At 40.6% G+C, this 20481-nt stretch overlaps 2 protein-coding genes across 2 annotated transcripts in view; both read left to right on the top strand.

The window, feature by feature from the left end:
* The first annotated feature begins 3169 nt into the window (after positions 1–3169).
* Positions 3170–6610, top strand: LOC116984407 (receptor-type tyrosine-protein phosphatase eta-like). The gene is made up of 3 exons (XM_033038561.1): positions 3170–3538; positions 4013–4282; positions 6261–6610. Exons 1-3 carry the CDS (start codon positions 3229–3231, stop codon positions 6608–6610), a joined length of 930 nt encoding a protein of 309 aa, XP_032894452.1. The 5' UTR covers positions 3170–3228.
* Positions 6611–9143: 2533 nt separating this feature from the next.
* The window catches only part of LOC116984406, a 116313-nt gene continuing 104975 nt past the window's right edge, over positions 9144–20481 (top strand). Inside the window, exons 1-14 of the mRNA XM_033038560.1 lie at positions 9144–9399; positions 10524–10872; positions 11039–11048; positions 11213–11525; positions 12661–12918; positions 13393–13747; positions 13880–13941; positions 14786–15043; positions 15518–15787; positions 16911–17168; positions 17643–17912; positions 19037–19385; positions 19552–19561; positions 19726–20038. Of these exons, the coding sequence (XP_032894451.1) occupies positions 9159–9399; positions 10524–10872; positions 11039–11048; positions 11213–11525; positions 12661–12918; positions 13393–13747; positions 13880–13941; positions 14786–15043; positions 15518–15787; positions 16911–17168; positions 17643–17912; positions 19037–19385; positions 19552–19561; positions 19726–20038 (3316 nt within the window). The 5' untranslated portion in view covers positions 9144–9158. The remainder of the gene's footprint in view (positions 9400–10523; positions 10873–11038; positions 11049–11212; positions 11526–12660; positions 12919–13392; positions 13748–13879; positions 13942–14785; positions 15044–15517; positions 15788–16910; positions 17169–17642; positions 17913–19036; positions 19386–19551; positions 19562–19725; positions 20039–20481) is intronic.

The raw sequence follows: 20481 nt of genomic DNA, 5'->3' as shown, positions 1-20481 counted from the left end.
TGTAGCTAGACCCATCTTACATGATCCCATGTGGGGAAAACCCATGAACAGACTAAAACCATCAGGTTCAGGATTTGTGCTCTGTGATGAAATTAGTCTTTTGGTACTGAGAATGTTGTTACACATTTTGATTACAAGGAAGAATATTCCTGGGATTCCTATTTTTCACCCATCTAAGGGTGATGAATAAATGTGAGGAATTAACAGAAATCAATGGTACCAATTATATGGTGGAAATGGATGCCTGTGAAGCTTCAGTTAGTATTTTTCTTGATAAAGATGTGGAATGGTCCGGTGATTCATAGTGAATGATGTACATTTATAGCTCTATTTCACTTATTTGCATCACGGTCTCATGCATGGTTGGAGTGCATTGCAAGTTGCACCTGAATATTGAGAGTTGTGGGAAGAGAGTGTCTCCATGTAACTTTGAACATGGAAAAAGCAGAGAAAACTGAAGTGGGAGGTGGTGTTCAATAACGTTCAAGACCAACATGTAAAATATTGATTGAACTATGACATTCGCACAGACATTTCATTTGCTGTCTTAGTGTTTTTTGTTGCAGTCATCAACCATCATTGTCCATTTATTTGCCTCTGACAGTTCCTTCCAAACCAGGATCTGTTACCGTGACGGCCTTAAGCAACAGCACCATCTCCTTGAGCTTAGGCAGACCTGTGGACATGAGGGTCACCCAATACAATTTCAGCATCACGTACAGGTCTGCCAGCAGTTTTAATGTTTCCTTGACCAGAAGTACAGATTCCACCATAATCCAAGATCTTCAGGCTGGAACAAATTACATCATTAATGTGACAACTGTTGTTCATGATGGAGTGAAGAGTGAAGCTGTTGTTCTAAATCAGTTTACAAGTAAGTGTAACGCAATTCTCCTTGCGTATTGGATTGCTGCCTGCATGGGAGAAGCAAGGAAGAAAGGACCATGTTTCAGTTCATGATTTAGGAAAATATTTGGGAGGAAGTGTCGGATGTTTGATTGAAGGTGTTCTGCTGATGGGGTTTTTTTGTGAGTTACAACTCTTGTTATTAATGGACACCTGGTTACTTTTGCACAGAATGTTTGCTCTCCAAGTTTCTCATTTATGACTTTGGAGTTATTGTGATCAAAGCAAGGGAATGATGACATTGTCGGTGCAGGGTTAAATGTTGTTGGCATTGATTGTTGCCGGGGAGTTTTTGGTTGTTGCAATATGTCAGCATTGATCATTTATGATGTTATGAACTTTTAGCATATTACTTTGGGTGAGAGTGATCAAAATTACAGATATTTGTCATGTATGTGCATTTGGAGGCTCTGAAGCACCATGTCATGAAATCCTATCAGGAATAGCCATTAAGATCACCAGTCTGATAATGGCTACAGCTTCAAGATGAGGACCAGTCCATCTCCAATTCGAAAGTTTCCTCAGAATTGCTGTTTTGAGAAGACGGAATGTTCGATCCTGCCTCTCGTTCAAGGCATGAACTTGTTGATGCATGGTACACTGGAAAAGCATGTCGGTAAATCTTTTTGGATCATGAATGCAATCTTTAGAGCTCAGATTTCTCATGAGATATCGCATTGCATAAGTATATGAGAGAAGAGAGTGCAGCAGCCATGCAAACTTTGCTTATTTGAATCATTTATTCACTTTTCAGGATGTGAGCACCAGTGAAAATGTGAGCAGTTACTACCCATGCTAAAGTAACTGGTGCTAGGGTGCACAATGCTGTTGGCTATGGAATTTCCTGACAAAGATGTTACAACGACTGTGTATGATTTGTTGCACTTGCCCAATGCAAACATTGGAACTGGTTTCTTTGGGATTAATATTGTCCTTTAAACACCGCTCTATAGAGTCTGCTGTGAGACCGAAAGGCCAAGTGCTAGTTAGCTTCAGTGAACACACCACATATTTCACTGCAAACTAGAAGTATCAAGAAAACTTGGCTTAAGCTTGTTTCCAGGATTTATTTGTGATTTGTGAAAAGTGATTGGAATGATATGGATATTTGCAGTGTTCAAAGCAATGGAATGATGAGCAAGAATGACATTGCTTGTGCGGAGTTAAATGTTGTTGGCGTAGATTGTTGGTGTGCAGTTTTTGGATGTTGCATTATGACAGCATTGATCATTTCTAATGTTATGAAGTTGTAGAGTATTACTTTGGATAGTGATTACATTTACAGATATTTGCCATGTATATGCAAGCTTATTTACAGCTCTGTAGCACTTTTCCGGGAAAGCCATGGATCAATTGCAGAGAAACATTGGCAGCCTACGATTGATGATATTCTCAACATCTCATTAATAAGACTCGTAGCACCACATAATTTAATCTAATCTGGAAAATACTCTAATATCAACATTGCATACAGTTTGTAGTTGAGGGCAAGTCCATATTTAAATCAAAATTATTTTTTACCATTTGTGGTTGTGAGGAGACGCAACGAATGCACGTGCTTTTCATCTGAGAGGCTGTTTGAGAGTGGTGTCATATTTCATGTTTCATTGGCTAAAGGAAAGTATTTGGGAACAAATGTCAGATATTCTGTTGAAGGTGTTCTGCAAAGAGCCTATTTAGATGCAACTTTTGGTGTTGATGGGCAACTTCTTTCTGTGCCACAGTTTGCATTGCTGTTCTTAAATTTCACACCAGAAAGAGATCTTTCTGCTTTTAATTGGTCTTGTTGTGACCAACACAGTGGAATAATTGGAAGAAGTGCATCGATAAATGAGGACTTTGTTGATTGTCAAGAACCCTGCATGGATATTGTTCGCGGCTTGTTGGTGGTGTCCAGGTGTGCAAGAATTAATATCTGCGCTATGTTTAAGATCTTGTACAGAACAGATATTGAAAATGTGCATCAATTACTGGAAAGTCATGTTGTGATTGCCCTGCCAGTTGTTTCATAGTTCAGGCTACTGCTGTGAGTGGCCCTTCTGGAACAGTCAAGAGTTAGTTCTCCAATATCCTTTCTTGCTATTTGCATGGCTTTTCAAGCACCTTTGATGGTTCTGACTAACAGGTCATCAGGAAAGAAAACAGAAATGAATCTGAGAGGCTGTTTGAGAGTGGTGTCATATTTCATTGTGTCTCTTGAAGCAACATTAAATATACAGACAATTTAGGGATGTACTAGGAACATCCAAATAATGGAAATCTAATTGAAAAAAGTGCAGATGGCTGCAGCAGCAGTTGTGACATCATCAGATGACGTGAAGCATGAAGCAGAATGAGATTGGTGTTATCCTCAACATCTCATTAATAATTGCAGAACCGAATCCTGTGAACAATGCCATTGCTTCAAGTCGCAACACCACTTCAGTTACTCTGAGTTGGGACAAACCGCTTGACTCCAAGCCTGAGTATACCTATAAGGTGACACTGAGTGGACATCTCCCAATTATGATAACTGGTACTGAATTCGTTACTGTGGCACAACTAAATCCTGGAACTGGATACACATTCAGTGTGTTCACACTGGCGGCAGATAATACATCAGCAGATCCAGTCTATGTCTCTTCTACTACAGGTAAAGACACCAATTGTTTTAATAGGAGTTTCTCTCTGACCAAGGTAGACTGCTTAATCTGCAGCAAATCATATAATCATGTCTTCATATAGTAGAAGACAAATTAGCTAGTTGTGGACTCAACAATGTGGTAAAGGAAGGAGCTCAGTCAGCAATTCTTGATAGATGTATATTGAGGTGCTGACCAGATTATTGCTCCGTGGACACTTAACGGTGGCTGTGTGGTCTTGATTTGTCTTTCTTGATTGCCTACCCAGTGTACTGACAGTAGGTTTCGTATTCTCACTGCCTAATAGCATGGGAGTGAAATGTTGCATGTGATTCCTGAACTTGGAAAAAGCCAACAAATGTTTATGGGTTATCCTGCAACATTTATGAATGAAATATGTATGACATTTATTGTGCCGATATTTACTTTATATCATTTTTAGTGCGTTCTCCAACCATCATTATCCAATTACTTGCTTCTCACAGTTCCTTCCAAGCCTGGAGCCATTGCCGTGATGGCCTTAAGCAACATTTCCATCTCCTTGAGCTTAGGGAGACCCGTGGACATGGGGGACACCCAGTACAACTTCAGCATCATATACGGGTCTGCCAGCAGTTCTGATGTTTCCTTCAATGAAATTACAAATTCCACCAAAATCCAAGATCTGCAGTCTGGAACCAATTACACCATTTCTGTGACCACTGTTGTTCAAGGTGGAGTGAAGAGTGAAGCTGTGGTTCTAAATCAGTTTACAAGTAAGTGTGAAGCATTTTCCCGTGTGTGCAATGGTGCAGACCACCGTCCAGAAGCAAGAAAAAAAGAATCTTGTCCCAGCTTCAGTTCATTGGATTTGGGATAATATTTGGGAGATAGAGTTTGTTTTAATTGTGATCTGCAGAAAGATTAATTAGTAGTGGTTTTGTTAATAATGGAGAGGTTATTTCTTTGCCATGGAATTGTAATTATTATTAGATGTTTCACTGTTGTTCACGGTGGAGTGAAGAGTGAAGCTGTGCTTCTAAATCAGTTTACAAGTAAGGATGCAATTTCCTTGTGAATTAAGATGTAGCCCACAATCGGAAAACAAGTAAATAAGACTAGGTTCCAACTTCAGATCGTTGGCTAAAGGAAAGTATTTGGGAGCTAATGTCGGATTTTCTGTTGAAGGTGTTCTGCAAAGAGCCTATTTAGATGCAGCTTTGTTGTTGATGGGCAACTTCTTTCTGTGCCACAGTTTGCATTGCTGTTCTTAAATTTCACACCAGAAAGAGATCTTTCTTCTTTTAATCGGTCTTGTTGTGACCAACACAGTGGAATAATTGGAAGAATACAAAATACAATACAATACAATGCAATTTTATTTGTCATTTGAACCTCATTGAGGTTCAAATGAAATGTTGTTTCTGCAGTCATACACACAATAAAAAGACCCAAGACACAACACAATTTACACACACATCCATCACAGTGCATCTCCTCCTCGCTGTGATGGAAGGCAAAGACTTATCCCTCCCCTGCACTCCCCAATTCCCCTCCCGATGTCAGAGTCAAAGCCCCCGGCGGTCATTGGTAATTGTCCCGCGGACATTAACGGCGCGCCGGGTGGTGCAAGGCCGCGCTCCGGGTTTTGTTGTTGGAGCCCCCGGCGTGCGCTAGCAAAGTCCCGCAGCCATTCCAAGCCGCGCGGGGCAGTGATGTAAGGCCCCGCTCCAGGTACTCATCGACCCCGCGACTCGGGCGGGAGAAGTCGCCGTTGCGGAAGCCCCGAAAAGCGGTCTCCCAGCAGGGACCCGCGGGCTCCCGGTATTACTATCCACCAGACTTGTGGAAAGCCTTCGAATCTCCGGGGGTCCGGTCGTAGCAACGCGCCACCACCGCTCCTCCCGCTCCGAACTCGGACAGCTCAACGATGGTGAGTAGGTCCGCAGCTCCGCGACTGGAGCCCTAGGTCGTTCCTGCTGGAGGCCGCTCCACGTTGCTCAGCCCCAACGACAACTGAGACCCGACAAGGAAAAGGTCGGGTTCACCGTGCAGGGGAAAGATTTTAAAAGTTTCCCCACACACACATACCCCGTCAAAAAAAAATAAAAACTACATTGAAACAAGACAGAAAATAATAAAAAGACAGACGGACTGCAGAGGCCGCTGCGACGTGAGTCACGTCGCCCACCGGTAGTGCATCGATAAATGAGGACTTTGTTGATTGTCAAGAACCCTGCATGGATTTTGTTCACGGCTTGTTGGTGGTGTCCAGGTGTGCAAGAATTAATATCTGCGCTATGTTTAAGATCTTGTACAGAACAGATATTGAAAATGTGCATCAATTACTGGAAAGTCATAAGTGGTGATTGCTCTGCCAGTTGTTTCGTAGTTCAGGCTACTGCTGTGAGTGGCCCTTCTGGAACAGTCAAGAGTTAGTTGTCCAATATGCGTTCTTGCTATTTGCATGGCTTTTCAAGCACCTTTGATGGTTATGACTAACAAGTCATCAGGAAAGAAAGCAGAAATGAATCTGAGAGGCTGTTTGAGAGTGGTGTCATATTTCATTGTGTCTCTTGAAGCGACATTAAATATACAGACAATTTAGGGATTTACTAGGAACATCCAAATGATGGGAATCTAATTGAGAAAAGTGCAGATGGCTGCAGCAGCAGTTGTGACATCATCAGATGACGTGAAGCATGAAGCAGAATGCGATTGGTGTTATCCTCAACATCTCATTAATAATTGCAGAACCGAATCCTGTGAACAATGCCATTGCTTCAAGTCGCAACACCACTTCAGTTACTCTGAGTTGGGACAAACCGCTTGACTCCAAGCCTGAGTATACCTATAAGGTGACACTGAGTGGACATCTCCCAATTATGATAACTGGTAATGAATTCGTTACTGTGGCACAACTAACTCCTGGAACTGGATACACATTCAGTGTGTTCACACTGGCAGCAGATAATACATCAGCAGACCCAGTCAATGTCTCTTCTACTACAGGTAAAGACACCAATTGTTTTAATAGGAGCTTCTCTCTGACCAAGGTAGACTGCTTAATCTGCAGCAAATCATATAATCATGTCTTTAAATAGTAGAAGACAAATTAGCTAGTTGTGGACTCAACAAGGTGGTAAAGGAAGGAGCTCAGTCAGCAATTCTTGATAGATGTATATTGAGGTGCTGACCAGATTATTGCTCCGTGGACACTGAACGGTGGCTTTGTGGTCTTGATTTGTCTTTCTTGATTGCCTACCCAGTGTACTGACAGTAGGTTTCATATTCTCACTGCTTAATAGCATGGGAGTGAAATGTTGCATGTGATTCCTGAACTTGGAAAAAGCCAACAAATGTTTATGGGTTATCCTGCAACATTTATGAATGAAATATGTATGACATTTATTGTGCCGATATTTACTTTATATAATTTTTAGTGCGTTCTCCAACCATCATTATCCAATTACTTGCTTCTCACAGTTCCTTCAAAGCCTGGAGCCATTACCGTGATGGCCGTAAGCAACATTTCCATCTCCTTGAGCTTAGGGAGACCTGTGGGCATGGGGGTCACCCAGTACAACTTCAGCATCATGTACAGGACTGCCAGCAGTTCTGATGTTTCCTTCAATGAAATTACAAATTCCACCAAAATCCAAGATCTGCAGTCTGGGACCAATTACACCATTTCTGTGACCACTGTTGTTCAAGGTGGAATGAAGAGTGAAGCTGTGGTTCTAAATCAGTTTACAAGTAAGTGTGAAGCATTTTCCCTTGTGTGCAATGGTGCAGACCACCGTCCAGAAGCAAGAAAAAAAGAATCTCGTTCCAGCTTGAGGTCATTGGATTTGGGATAATATTTGGGAGATAGAGTTTGTTTTGATTGAGATCTGCAGAAAGATTAATTAGTAGTGGTTTTGTTATTAATGGAGTGCTTATTTCTTTGCCATGGAATTGTAATTATTATTAGGTGTTTCACTGTTGTTCACGGTGGAGTGAAGAGTGAAGCTGTGCTTCTAAATCAGTTTACAAGTAAGGGGGATGCAATTTCCTTGTGAATTAAGATGCAGCCCACAATCGGAAAACAAGTAAATGAGTCTAGGTTCCAACTTGAGAACGTTGGCTAAAGGTAAGTATTAGGGAGCTAATGTCGGATATTCTGTTGAAGGTGATCTGCAAAGAGCCTATTTAGATGCAACTTTTGTTGTTGATGGGCAACTTCTTTCTGTGCCACAGTTTGCATTGCTGTTCTTAAATTTCACACCAGAAAGAGATCTTTCTTCTTTTGATTGGACTTGTTGTGACCAACACAGTGGAATAATTGGAAGAAGTGCATCGATTAATGAGGACTTTGTTGATTGTCAAGAACCCTGCATGGATTTTGTTCACGGCTTGTTGGTGGTGTCCAGGTGTGCAAGAATTAATATCTGCGCTATGTTTAAGATCTTGTACAGAACAGATATTGAAAATGTGCATCAATTACTGGAAAGTCATAAGTGGTGATTGCTCTGCCAGTTGTTTTGTAGTTCAGGCTACTGCTGTGAGTGGCCCTTCTGGAACAGTCAAGAGTTAGTTGTCCAATATGCTTTCTTGCTATTTGCATGTCTTTTCAAGCACCTTTGATGGTTATGACTAACAAGTCATCAGGAAAGAAAGCAGAAATGAATCTGAGAGGCTGTTTGAGAGTGGTTTCATATTTCATTGTGTCTCTTGAAGCGACATTAAATATACAGACAATTTAGGGATGTACTAGGAACATCCAAATGATGGAAATCTAATTGAAAAAAGTGCAGATGGCTGCAGCAGCAGTTGTGACATCATCAGATGACGTGAAGCATGAAGCAGAATGAGATTGGTGATATCCTCAACATCTCATTAATAATTGCAGAACCGAATCCTGTGAACAATGCCATTGCTTCAAGTCGCAACACCACTTCAGTTACTCTGAGTTGGGACAAACCGCTTGACTCCAAGCCTGAGTATACCTATAAGGTGACACTGAGTGGACATCTCCCAATTATGATAACTGGTACTGAATTCGTTACTGTGGCACAACTAAATCCTGGAACTGGATACACATTCAGTGTGTTCACACTGGCGGCAGATAATACATCAGCAGATCCAGTCTATGTCTCTTCTACTACAGGTAAAGACACCAATTGTTTTAATAGGAGTTTCTCTCTGACCAAGGTAGACTGCTTAATCTGCAGCAAATCATATAATCATGTCTTCATATAGTAGAAGACAAATTAGCTAGTTGTGGACTCAACAATGTGGTAAAGGAAGGAGCTCAGTCAGCAATTCTTGATAGATGTATATTGAGGTGCTGACCAGATTATTGCTCCGTGGACACTGAACGGTGGCTTTGTGGTCTTGATTTGTCTTTCTTGATTGCCTACCCAGTGTACTGACAGTAGGTTTCATATTCTCACTGCTTAATAGCATGGGAGTGAAATGTTGCATGTGATTCCTGAACTTGGAAAAAGCCAACAAATATTTAAGGGTTATCTTGCAACATTTATGAATAAAATATGTATGTCACTTATTGTGCCGATATTTACTTTATATAATTTTTAGTGCGTTCTCCAACCATCATTATCCAATTACTTGCTTCTCACAGTTCCTTCAAAGCCTGGAGCCATTACCGTGATGGCCGTAAGCAACATTTCCATCTCCTTGAGCTTAGGGAGACCCGTGGACATGGGGGTCACCCAGTACAACTTCAGCATCATGTACAGGACTGCCAGCAGTTCTGATGTTTCCTTCAATGAAATTACAAATTCCACCAAAATCCAAGATCTGCAGTCTGGGACCAATTACACCATTTCTGTGACCACTGTTGTTCAAGGTGGAATGAAGAGTGAAGCTGTGGTTCTAAATCAGTTTACAAGTAAGTGTGAAGCATTTTCCCTTGTGTGCAATGGTGCAGACCACCGTCCAGAAGCAAGAAAAAAAGAATCTCGTTCCAGCTTGAGGTCATTGGATTTGGGATAATATTTGGGAGATAGAGTTTGTTTTGATTGAGATCTGCAGAAAGATTAATTAGTAGTGGTTTTGTTATTAATGGAGTGCTTATTTCTTTGCTATGGAATTGTAATTATTATTAGGTGTTTCACTGTTGTTCACGGTGGAGTGAAGAGTGAAGCTGTGCTTCTAAATCAGTTTACAAGTAAGGGGGATGCAATTTCCTTGTGAATTAAGATGCAGCCCACAATCGGAAAATAAGTAAATGAGTCTAGGTTCCAACTTGAGAACTTTGGCTAAAGGTAAGTATTAGGGAGCTAATGTCGGATATTCTGTTGAAGGTGTTCTGCAAAGAGCCTATTTAGATGCAACTTTTGTTGTTGATGGGCAACTTCTTTCTGTGCCACAGTTTGCATTGCTGTTCTTAAATTTCACACCAGAAAGAGATCTTTCTTCTTTTGATTGGACTTGTTGTGACCAACACAGTAGAATAATTGGAAGAAGTGCATCGATAAATGAGGACTTTGTTGATTGTCAAGAACCCTGCATGGATTTTGTTCACGGCTTGTTGGTGGTGTCCAGGTGTGCAAGAATTAATATCTGCGCTATGTTTAAGATCTTGTACAGAACAGATATTGAAAATGTGCATCAATTACTGGAAAGATTGCTCTGCCAGTTGTTTCGTAGTTCAGGCTACTGCTGTGAGTGGCCCTTCTGGAACAGTCAAGAGTTAGTTGTCCAATATGCTTTCTTGCTATTTGCATGTCTTTTCAAGCACCTTTGATGGTTATGACTAACAAGTCATCAGGAAAGAAAGCAGAAATGAATCTGAGAGGCTGTTTGAGAGTGGTGTCATATTTCATTGTGTCTCTTGAAGCGACATTAAATATACAGACAATTTAGGGATGTACTAGGAACATCCAAATGATGGAAATCTAATTGAAAAAAGTGCAGATGGCTGCAGCAGCAGTTGTGACATCATCAGATGACGTGAAGCATGAAGCAGAATGAGATTGGTGATTATCCTCAACATCTCATTAATAATTGCAGAACCGAATCCTGTGAACAATGCCATTGCTTCAAGTCGCAACACCACTTCAGTTACTCTGAGTTGGGACAAACCGCTTGACTCCAAGCCTGAGTATACCTATAAGGTGACACTGAGTGGACATCTCCCAATTATGATAACTGGTACTGAATTCGTTACTGTGGCACAACTAAATCCTGGAACTGGATACACATTCAGTGTGTTCACACTGGCGGCAGATAATACATCAGCAGATCCAGTCTATGTCTCTTCTACTACAGGTAAAGACACCAATTGTTTTAATAGGAGTTTCTCTCTGACCAAGGTAGACTGCTTAATCTGCAGCAAATCATATAATCATGTCTTCATATAGTAGAATACAAATTAGCTAGTTGTGGACTCAACAATGTGGTAAAGGAAGGAGCTCAGTCAGCAATTCTTGATAGATGTATATTGAGGTGCTGACCAGATTATTGCTCCGTGGACACTGAACGGTGGCTTTGTGGTCTTGATTTGTCTTTCTTGATTGCCTACCCAGTGTACTGACAGTAGGTTTCATATTCTCACTGCTTAATAGCATGGGAGTGAAATGTTGCATGTGATTCCTGAACTTGGAAAAAGCCAACAAATATTTAAGGGTTATCTTGCAACATTTATGAATAAAATATGTATGTCACTTATTGTGCCGATATTTACTTTATATAATTTTTAGTGCGTTCTCCAACCATCATTATCCAATTACTTGCTTCTGACAGTTCCTTCAAAGCCTGGAGCCATTACCGTGATGGCCGTAAGCAACATTTCCATCTCCTTGAGCTTAGGGAGACCCGTGGACATGGGGGTCACCCAGTACAACTTCAGCATCATGTACAGGACTGCCAGCAGTTCTGATGTTTCCTTCAATGAAATTACAAATTCCACCAAAATCCAAGATCTGCAGTCTGGGACCAATTACACCATTTCTGTGACCACTGTTGTTCAAGGTGGAATGAAGAGTGAAGCTGTGGTTCTAAATCAGTTTACAAGTAAGTGTGAAGCATTTTCCCTTGTGTGCAATGGTGCAGACCACCGTCCAGAAGCAAGAAAAAAAGAATCTCGTTCCAGCTTGAGGTCATTGGATTTGGGATAATATTTGGGAGATAGAGTTTGTTTTGATTGAGATCTGCAGAAAGATTAATTAGTAGTGGTTTTGTTATTAATGGAGTGCTTATTTCTTTGCCATGGAATTGTAATTATTATTAGGTGTTTCACTGTTGTTCACGGTGGAGTGAAGAGTGAAGCTGTGCTTCTAAATCAGTTTACAAGTAAGGGGGATGCAATTTCCTTGTGAATTAAGATGCAGCCCACAATCGGAAAACAAGTAAATGAGTCTAGGTTCCAACTTGAGAACGTTGGCTCAAGGTAAGTATTAGGGAGCTAATGTCGGATATTCTGTTGAAGGTGATCTGCAAAGAGCCTATTTAGATGCAACTTTTGTTGTTGATGGGCAACTTCTTTCTGTGCCACAGTTTGCATTGCTGTTCTTAAATTTCACACCAGAAAGAGATCTTTCTTCTTTTGATTGGACTTGTTGTGACCAACACAGTGGAATAATTGGAAGAAGTGCATCGATAAATGAGGACTTTGTTGATTGTCAAGAACCCTGCATGGATTTTGTTCACGGCTTGTTGGTGGTGTCCAGGTGTGCAAGAATTAATATCTGCGCTATGTTTAAGATCTTGTACAGAACAGATATTGAAAATGTGCATCAATTACTGGAAAGTCATAAGTGGTGATTGCTCTGCCAGTTGTTTTGTAGTTCAGGCTACTGCTGTGAGTGGCCCTTCTGGAACAGTCAAGAGTTAGTTGTCCAATATGCTTTCTTGCTATTTGCATGTCTTTTCAAGCACCTTTGATGGTTATGACTAACAAGTCATCAGGAAAGAAAGCAGAAATGAATCTGAGAGGCTGTTTGAGAGTGGTTTCATATTTCATTGTGTCTCTTGAAGCGACATTAAATATACAGACAATTTAGGGATGTACTAGGAACATCCAAATGATGGAAATCTAATTGAAAAAAGTGCAGATGGCTGCAGCAGCAGTTGTGACATCATCAGATGACGTGAAGCATGAAGCAGAATGAGATTGGTGTTATCCTCAACATCTCATTAATAATTGCAGAACCGAATCCTGTGAACAATGCCATTGCTTCAAGTCGCAACACCACTTCAGTTACTCTGAGTTGGGACAAACCGCTTGACTCCAAGCCTGAGTATACCTATAAGGTGACACTGAGTGGACATCTCCCAATTATGATAACTGGTACTGAATTCGTTACTGTGGCACAACTAAATCCTGGAACTGGATACACATTCAGTGTGTTCACACTGGCGGCAGATAATACATCAGCAGATCCAGTCTATGTCTCTTCTACTACAGGTAAAGACACCAATTGTTTTAATAGGAGTTTCTCTCTGACCAAGGTAGACTGCTTAATCTGCAGCAAATCATATAATCATGTCTTCATATAGTAGAAGACAAATTAGCTAGTTGTGGACTCAACAATGTGGTAAAGGAAGGAGCTCAGTCAGCAATTCTTGATAGATGTATATTGAGGTGCTGACCAGATTATTGCTCCGTGGACACTGAACGGTGGCTTTGTGGTCTTGATTTGTCTTTCTTGATTGCCTACCCAGTGTACTGACAGTAGGTTTCATATTCTCACTGCTTAATAGCATGGGAGTGAAATGTTGCATGTGATTCCTGAACTTGGAAAAAGCCAACAAATATTTAAGGGTTATCTTGCAACATTTATGAATAAAATATGTATGTCACTTATTGTGCCGATATTTACTTTATATAATTTTTAGTGCGTTCTCCAACCATCATTATCCAATTACTTGCTTCTCACAGTTCCTTCAAAGCCTGGAGCCATTACCGTGATGGCCGTAAGCAACATTTCCATCTCCTTGAGCTTAGGGAGACCCGTGGACATGGGGGTCACCCAGTACAACTTCAGCATCATGTACAGGACTGCCAGCAGTTCTGATGTTTCCTTCAATGAAATTACAAATTCCACCAAAATCCAAGATCTGCAGTCTGGGACCAATTACACCATTTCTGTGACCACTGTTGTTCAAGGTGGAATGAAGAGTGAAGCTGTGGTTCTAAATCAGTTTACAAGTAAGTGTGAAGCATTTTCTCTTGTGTGCAATGGTGCAGACCACCGTCCAGAAGCAAGAAAAAAAGAATCTCGTTCCAGCTTGAGGTCATTGGATTTGGGATAATATTTGGGAGATAGAGTTTGTTTTGATTGAGATCTGCAGAAAGATTAATTAGTAGTGGTTTTGTTATTAATGGAGTGCTTATTTCTTTGCCATGGAATTGTAATTATTATTAGGTGTTTCACTGTTGTTCACGGTGGAGTGAAGAGTGAAGCTGTGCTTCTAAATCAGTTTACAAGTAAGGGGGATGCAATTTCCTTGTGAATTAAGATGCAGCCCACAATCGGAAAACAAGTAAATGAGTCTAGGTTCCAACTTGAGAACTTTGGCTAAAGGTAAGTATTAGGGAGCTAATGTCGGATATTCTGTTGAAGGTGATCTGCAAAGAGCCTATTTAGATGCAACTTTTGTTGTTGATGGGCAACTTCTTTCTGTGCCACAGTTTGCATTGCTGTTCTTAAATTTCACACCAGAAAGAGATCTTTCTTCTTTTGATTGGACTTGTTGTGACCAACACAGTAGAATAATTGGAAGAAGTGCATCGATAAATGAGGACTTTGTTGATTGTCAAGAACCCTGCATGGATTTTGTTCACGGCTTGTTGGTGGTGTCCAGGTGTGCAAGAATTAATATCTGCGCTATGTTTAAGATCTTGTACAGAACAGATATTGAAAATGTGCATCAATTACTGGAAAGATTGCTCTGCCAGTTGTTTCGTAGTTCAGGCTACTGCTGTGAGTGGCCCTTCTGGAACAGTCAAGAGTTAGTTGTCCAATATGCTTTCTTGCTATTTGCATGTCTTTTCAAGCACCTTTGATGGTTATGACTAACAAGTCATCAGGAAAGAAAGCAGAAATGAATCTGAGAGGCTGTTTGAGAGTGGTTTCATATTTCATTGTGTCTCTTGAAGCGACATTAAATATACAGACAATTTAGGGATGTACTAGGAACATCCAAATGATTGAAATCTAATTGAAAAAAGTGCAGATGGCTGCAGCAGCAGTTGTGACATCATCAGATGACGTGAAGCATGAAGCAGAATGAGATTGGTGTTATCCTCAACATCTCATTAATAATTGCAGAACCGAATCCTGTGAACAATGCCATTGCTTCAAGTCGCAACACCACTTCAGTTACTCTAAGTTGGGACAAACCGCTTGACTCCAAGCCTGAGTATACCTATAAGGTGACACTGAGTGGACATCTCCCAATTATGATAACTGGTACTGAATTCGTTACTGTGGCACAACTAAATCCTGGAACTGGATACACATTCAGTGTGTTCACACTGGCGGCAGATAATACATCAGCAGATCCAGTCTATGTCTCTTCTACTACAGGTAAAGACACCAATTGTTTTAATAGGAGTTTCTCTCTGACCAAGGTAGACTGCTTAATCTGCAGCAAATCATATAATCATGTCTTCATATAGTAGAAGACAAATTAGCTAGTTGTGGACTCAACAATGTGGTAAAGGAAGGAGCTCAGTCAGCAATTCTTGATAGATGTATATTGAGGTGCTGACCAGATTATTGCTCCGTGGACACTGAACGGTGGCTTTGTGGTCTTGATTTGTCTTTCTTGATTGCCTACCCAGTGTACTGACAGTAGGTTTCATATTCTCACTGCTTAATAGCATGGGAGTGAAATGTTGCATGTGATTCCTGAACTTGGAAAAAGCCAACAAATATTTAAGGGTTATCTTGCAACATTTATGAATAAAATATGTATGTCACTTATTGTGCCGATATTTACTTTATATAATTTTTAGTGCGTTCTCCAACCATCATTATCCAATTACTTGCTTCTCACAGTTCCTTCAAAGCCTGGAGCCATTACCGTGATGGCCGTAAGCAACATTTCCATCTCCTTGAGCTTAGGGAGACCCGTGGACATGGGGGTCACCCAGTACAACTTCAGCATCATGTACAGGACTGCCAGCAGTTCTGATGTTTCCTTCAATGAAATTACAAATTCCACCAAAATCCAAGATCTGCAGTCTGGGACCAATTACACCATTTCTGTGACCACTGTTGTTCAAGGTGGAATGAAGAGTGAAGCTGTGGTTCTAAATCAGTTTACAAGTAAGTGTGAAGCATTTTCCCTTGTGTGCAATGGTGCAGACCACCGTCCAGAAGCAAGAAAAAAAGAATCTCGTTCCAGCTTGAGGTCATTGGATTTGGGATAATATTTGGGAGATAGAGTTTGTTTTGATTGAGATCTGCAGAAAGATTAATTAGTAGTGGTTTTGTTATTAATGGAGTGCTTATTTCTTTGCCATGGAATTGTAATTATTATTAGGTGTTTCACTGTTGTTCACGGTGGAGTGAAGAGTGAAGCTGTGCTTCTAAATCAGTTTACAAGTAAGGGGGATGCAATTTCCTTGTGAATTAAGATGCAGCCCACAATCGGAAAACAAGTAAATGAGTCTAGGTTCCAACTTGAGAACTTTGGCTAAAGGTAAGTATTAGGGAGCTAATGTCGAATATTCTGTTGAAGGTGATCTGCAAAGAGCCTATTTAGATGCAACTTTTGTTGTTGATGGGCAACTTCTTTCTGTGCCACAGTTTGCATTGCTGTTCTTAAATTTCACACCAGAAAGAGATCTTTCTTCTTTTGATTGGACTTGTTGTGACCAACACAGTAGAATAATTGGAAGAAGTGCATCGATAAATGAGGACTTTGTTGATTGTCAAGAACCCTGCATGGATTTTGTTCACGGCTTGTTGGTGGTGTCCAGGTGTGCAAGAATTAATATCTGCGCTATGTTTAAGATCTTGTACAGAACAGATATTGAAAATGTGCATCAATTACTGGAAAGATTGCTCTGCCAGTTGTTTCGTAGTTCAGGCTACTGCTGTGAGTGGCCCTTCTGGAACAGTCAAGAGTTAGTTGTCCAATATGCTTTCTTGCTATTTGCATGTCTTTTCAAGCACCTTTGATGGTTATGACTAACAAGTCATCAGGAAAGAAAGCAGAAATGAATCTGAGAGGCTGTTTGAGAGTGGTTTCATATTTCATTGTGTCTCTTGAAGCGACATTAAATATACAGACAATTTAGGGATGTACTAGGAACATCCAAATGATGGAAATCTAATTGAAAAAAGTGCAGATGGCTGCAGCAGCAGTTGTGACATCATCAGATGACGTGAAGCATGAAGCAGAATGAGATTGGTGTTATCCTCAACATCTCATTAATAATTGCAGAACCGAATCCTGTGAACAATGCCATTGCTTCAAGTCGCAACACCACTTCAGTTACTCTGAGTTGGGACAAACCGCTTGACTCCAAGCCTGAGTATACCTATAAGGTGACACTGAGTGGACATCTCCCAATTATGATAACTGGTACTGAATTCGTTACTGTGGCACAGCTAAATCCTGGAACTGGATACACATTCAGTGTGTTCACACTGGCGGCAGATAATACATCAGCAGATCCAGTCTATGTCTCTTCTACTACAGGTAAAGACACCAATTGTTTTAATAGGAGTTTCTCTCTGACCAAGGTAGACTACTTAATCTGCAGCAAATCATATAATCATGTCTTCATATAGTAGAAGACAAATTAGCTAATTGTGGACTCAACAATGTGGTAAAGGAAGCAGCTCAGTCAGCAATTCTTGATAGATGTATATTGAGGTGCTGACCAGATTATTGCTCCGTGGACACTGAACGGTGGCTTTGTGGTCTTGATTTGTCTTTCTTGATTGCCTACCCAGTGTACTGACAGTAGGTTTCATATTCTCACTGCTTAATAGCATGGGAGTGAAATGTTGCATGTGATTCCTGAACTTGGAAAAAGCCAACAAATATTTAAGGGTTATCTTGCAACATTTATGAATAAAATATGTATGTCACTTATTGTGCCGATATTTACTTTATATAATTTTTAGTGCGTTCTCCAACCATCATTATCCAATTACTTGCTTCTCACAGTTCCTTCAAAGCCTGGAGCCATTACCGTGATGGCCGTAAGCAACATTTCCATCTCCTTGAGCTTAGGGAGACCCGTGGACATGGGGGTCACCCAGTACAACTTCAGCATCATGTACAGGACTGCCAGCAGTTCTGATGTTTCCTTCAATGAAATTACAAATTCCACCAAAATCCAAGATCTGCAGTCTGGGACCAATTACACCATTTCTGTGACCACTGTTGTTCAAGGTGGAATGAAGAGTGAAGCTGTGGTTCTAAATCAGTTTACAAGTAAGTGTGAAGCATTTTCCCTTGTGTGCAATGGTGCAGACCACCGTCCAGAAGCAAGAAAAAAGGAATCTCGTTCCAGCTTGAGGTCATTGGATTTGGGATAATATTTGGGAGATAGAGTTTGTTTTGATTGAGATCTGCAGAAAGATTAATTAGTAGTGGTTTTGTTATTAATGGAGTGCTTATTTCTTTGCCATGGAATTGTAATTATTATTAGGTGTTTCACTGTTGTTCACGGTGGAGTGAAGAGTGAAGCTGTGCTTCTAAATCAGTTTACAAGTAAGGGGGATGCAATTTCCTTGTGAATTAAGATGCAGCCCACAATCGGAAAACAAGTAAATGAGTCTAGGTTCCAACTTGAGAACGTTGGCTAAAGGTAAGTATTAGGGAGCTAATGTCGGATATTCTGTTGAAGGTGTTCTGCAAAGAGCCTATTTAGATGCAACTTTTGTTGTTGATGGGCAACTTCTTTCTGTGCCACAGTTTGCATTGCTGTTCTTAAATTTCACAACCAGAAAGAGATCTTTCTTCTTTTGATTGGACTTGTTGTGACCAACACAGTAGAATAATTGGAAGAAGTGCATCGATAAATGAGGACTTTGTTGATTGTCAAGAACCCTGCATGGATTTTGTTCACGGCTTGTTGGTGGTGTCCAGGTGTGCAAGAATTAATATCTGCGCTATGTTTAAGATCTTGTACAGAACAGATATTGAAAATGTGCATCAATTACTGGAAAGATTGCTCTGCCAGTTGTTTCGTAGTTCAGGCTACTGCTGTGAGTGGCCCTTCTGGAACAGTCAAGAGTTAGTTGTCCAATATGCTTTCTTGCTATTTGCATGTCTTTTCAAGCACCTTTGATGGTTATGACTAACAAGTCATCAGGAAAGAAAGCAGAAATGAATCTGAGAGGCTGTTTGAGAGTGGTGTCATATTTCATTGTGTCTCTTGAAGCGACATTAAATATACAGACAATTTAGGGATGTACTAGGAACATCCAAATGATGGAAATCTAATTGAAAAAAGTGCAGATGGCTGCAGCAGCAGTTGTGACATCATCAGATGACGTGAAGCATGAAGCAGAATGAGATTGGTGTTATCCTCAACATCTCATTAATAATTGCAGAACCGAATCCTGTGAACAATGCCATTGCTTCAAGTCGCAACACCACTTCAGTTACTCTGAGTTGGGACAAACCGCTTGACTCCAAGCCTGAGTATACCTATAAGGTGACACTGAGTGGACATCTCCCAATTATGATAACTGGTACTGAATTCGTTACTGTGGCACAACTAAATCCTGGAACTGGATACACATTCAGTGTGTTCACACTGGCGGCAGATAATACATCAGCAGATCCAGTCTATGTCTCTTCTACTACAGGTAAAGACACCAATTGTTTTAATAGGAGTTTCTCTCTGACCAAGGTAGACTGCTTAATCTGCAGCAAATCATATAATCATGTCTTCATATAGTAGAAGACAAATTAGCTAGTTGTGGACTCAACAATGTGGTAAAGGAAGGAGCTCAGTCAGCAATTCTTGATAGATGTATATTGAGGTGCTGACCAGATTATTGCTCCGTGGACACTGAACGGTGGCTTTGTGGTCTTGATTTGTCTTTCTTGATTGCCTACCCAGTGTACTGACAGTAGGTTTCATATTCTCACTGCTTAATAGCATGGGAGTGAAATGTTGCATGTGATTCCTGAACTTGGAAAAAGCCAACAAATATTTAAGGGTTATCTTGCAACATTTATGAATAAAATATGTATGTCACTTATTGTGCCGATATTTACTTTATATAATTTTTAGTGCGTTCTCCAACCATCATTATCCAATTACTTGCTTCTCACAGTTCCTTCAAAGCCTGGAGCCATTACCGTGATGGCCGTAAGCAACATTTCCATCTCCTTGAGCTTAGGGAGACCCGTGGACATGGGGGTCACCCAGTACAACTTCAGCATCATGTACAGGACTGCCAGCAGTTCTGATGTTTCCTTCAATGAAATTACAAATTCCACCAAAATCCAAGATCTGCAGTCTGGGACCAATTACACCATTTCTGTGACCACTGTTGTTCAAGGTGGAATGAAGAGTGAAGCTGTGGTTCTAAATCAGTTTACAAGTAAGTGTGAAGCATTTTCCCTTGTGTGCAATGGTGCAGACCACCGTCCAGAAGCAAGAAAAAAAGAATCTCGTTCCAGCTTGAGGTCATTGGATTTGGGATAATATTTGGGAGATAGAGTTTGTTTTGATTGAGATCTGCAGAAAGATTAATTAGTAGTGGTTTTGTTATTAATGGAGTGCTTATTTCTTTGCCATGGAATTGTAATTATTATTAGGTGTTTCACTGTTGTTCACGGTGGAGTGAAGAGTGAAGCTGTGCTTCTAAATCAGTTTACAAGTAAGGGGGATGCAATTTCCTTGTGAATTAAGATGCAGCCCACAATCGGAAAACAAGTAAATGAGTCTAGGTTCCAACTTGAGAACTTTGGCTAAAGGTAAGTATTAGGGAGCTAATGTCGGATATTCTGTTGAAGGTGTTCTGCAAAGAGCCTATTTAGATGC

The sequence above is a fragment of the Amblyraja radiata genome, chromosome 20 (genome assembly GCF_010909765.2).
Source record: "Amblyraja radiata isolate CabotCenter1 chromosome 20, sAmbRad1.1.pri, whole genome shotgun sequence".
Taxonomy (NCBI): Eukaryota; Metazoa; Chordata; class Chondrichthyes; order Rajiformes; family Rajidae; genus Amblyraja; species Amblyraja radiata.
This window is presented reverse-complemented; position numbering and strand designations above follow the sequence as displayed.

Bases quoted from the DNA above. Each gene is read 5' to 3' on its own strand.
- LOC116984407 (XM_033038561.1), top strand. From the start codon at position 3,229: ATGAAGCAGAATGAGATTGGTGTTATCCTCAACATCTCATTAATAATT. The intron at 3,539-4,012 runs GTAAAGACACCA...TGCTTCTCACAG, and splicing joins CTATGTCTCTTCTACTACAG to TTCCTTCCAAGCCTGGAGCC. The intron at 4,283-6,260 runs GTAAGTGTGAAG...TAATAATTGCAG, and splicing joins GGTTCTAAATCAGTTTACAA to AACCGAATCCTGTGAACAAT.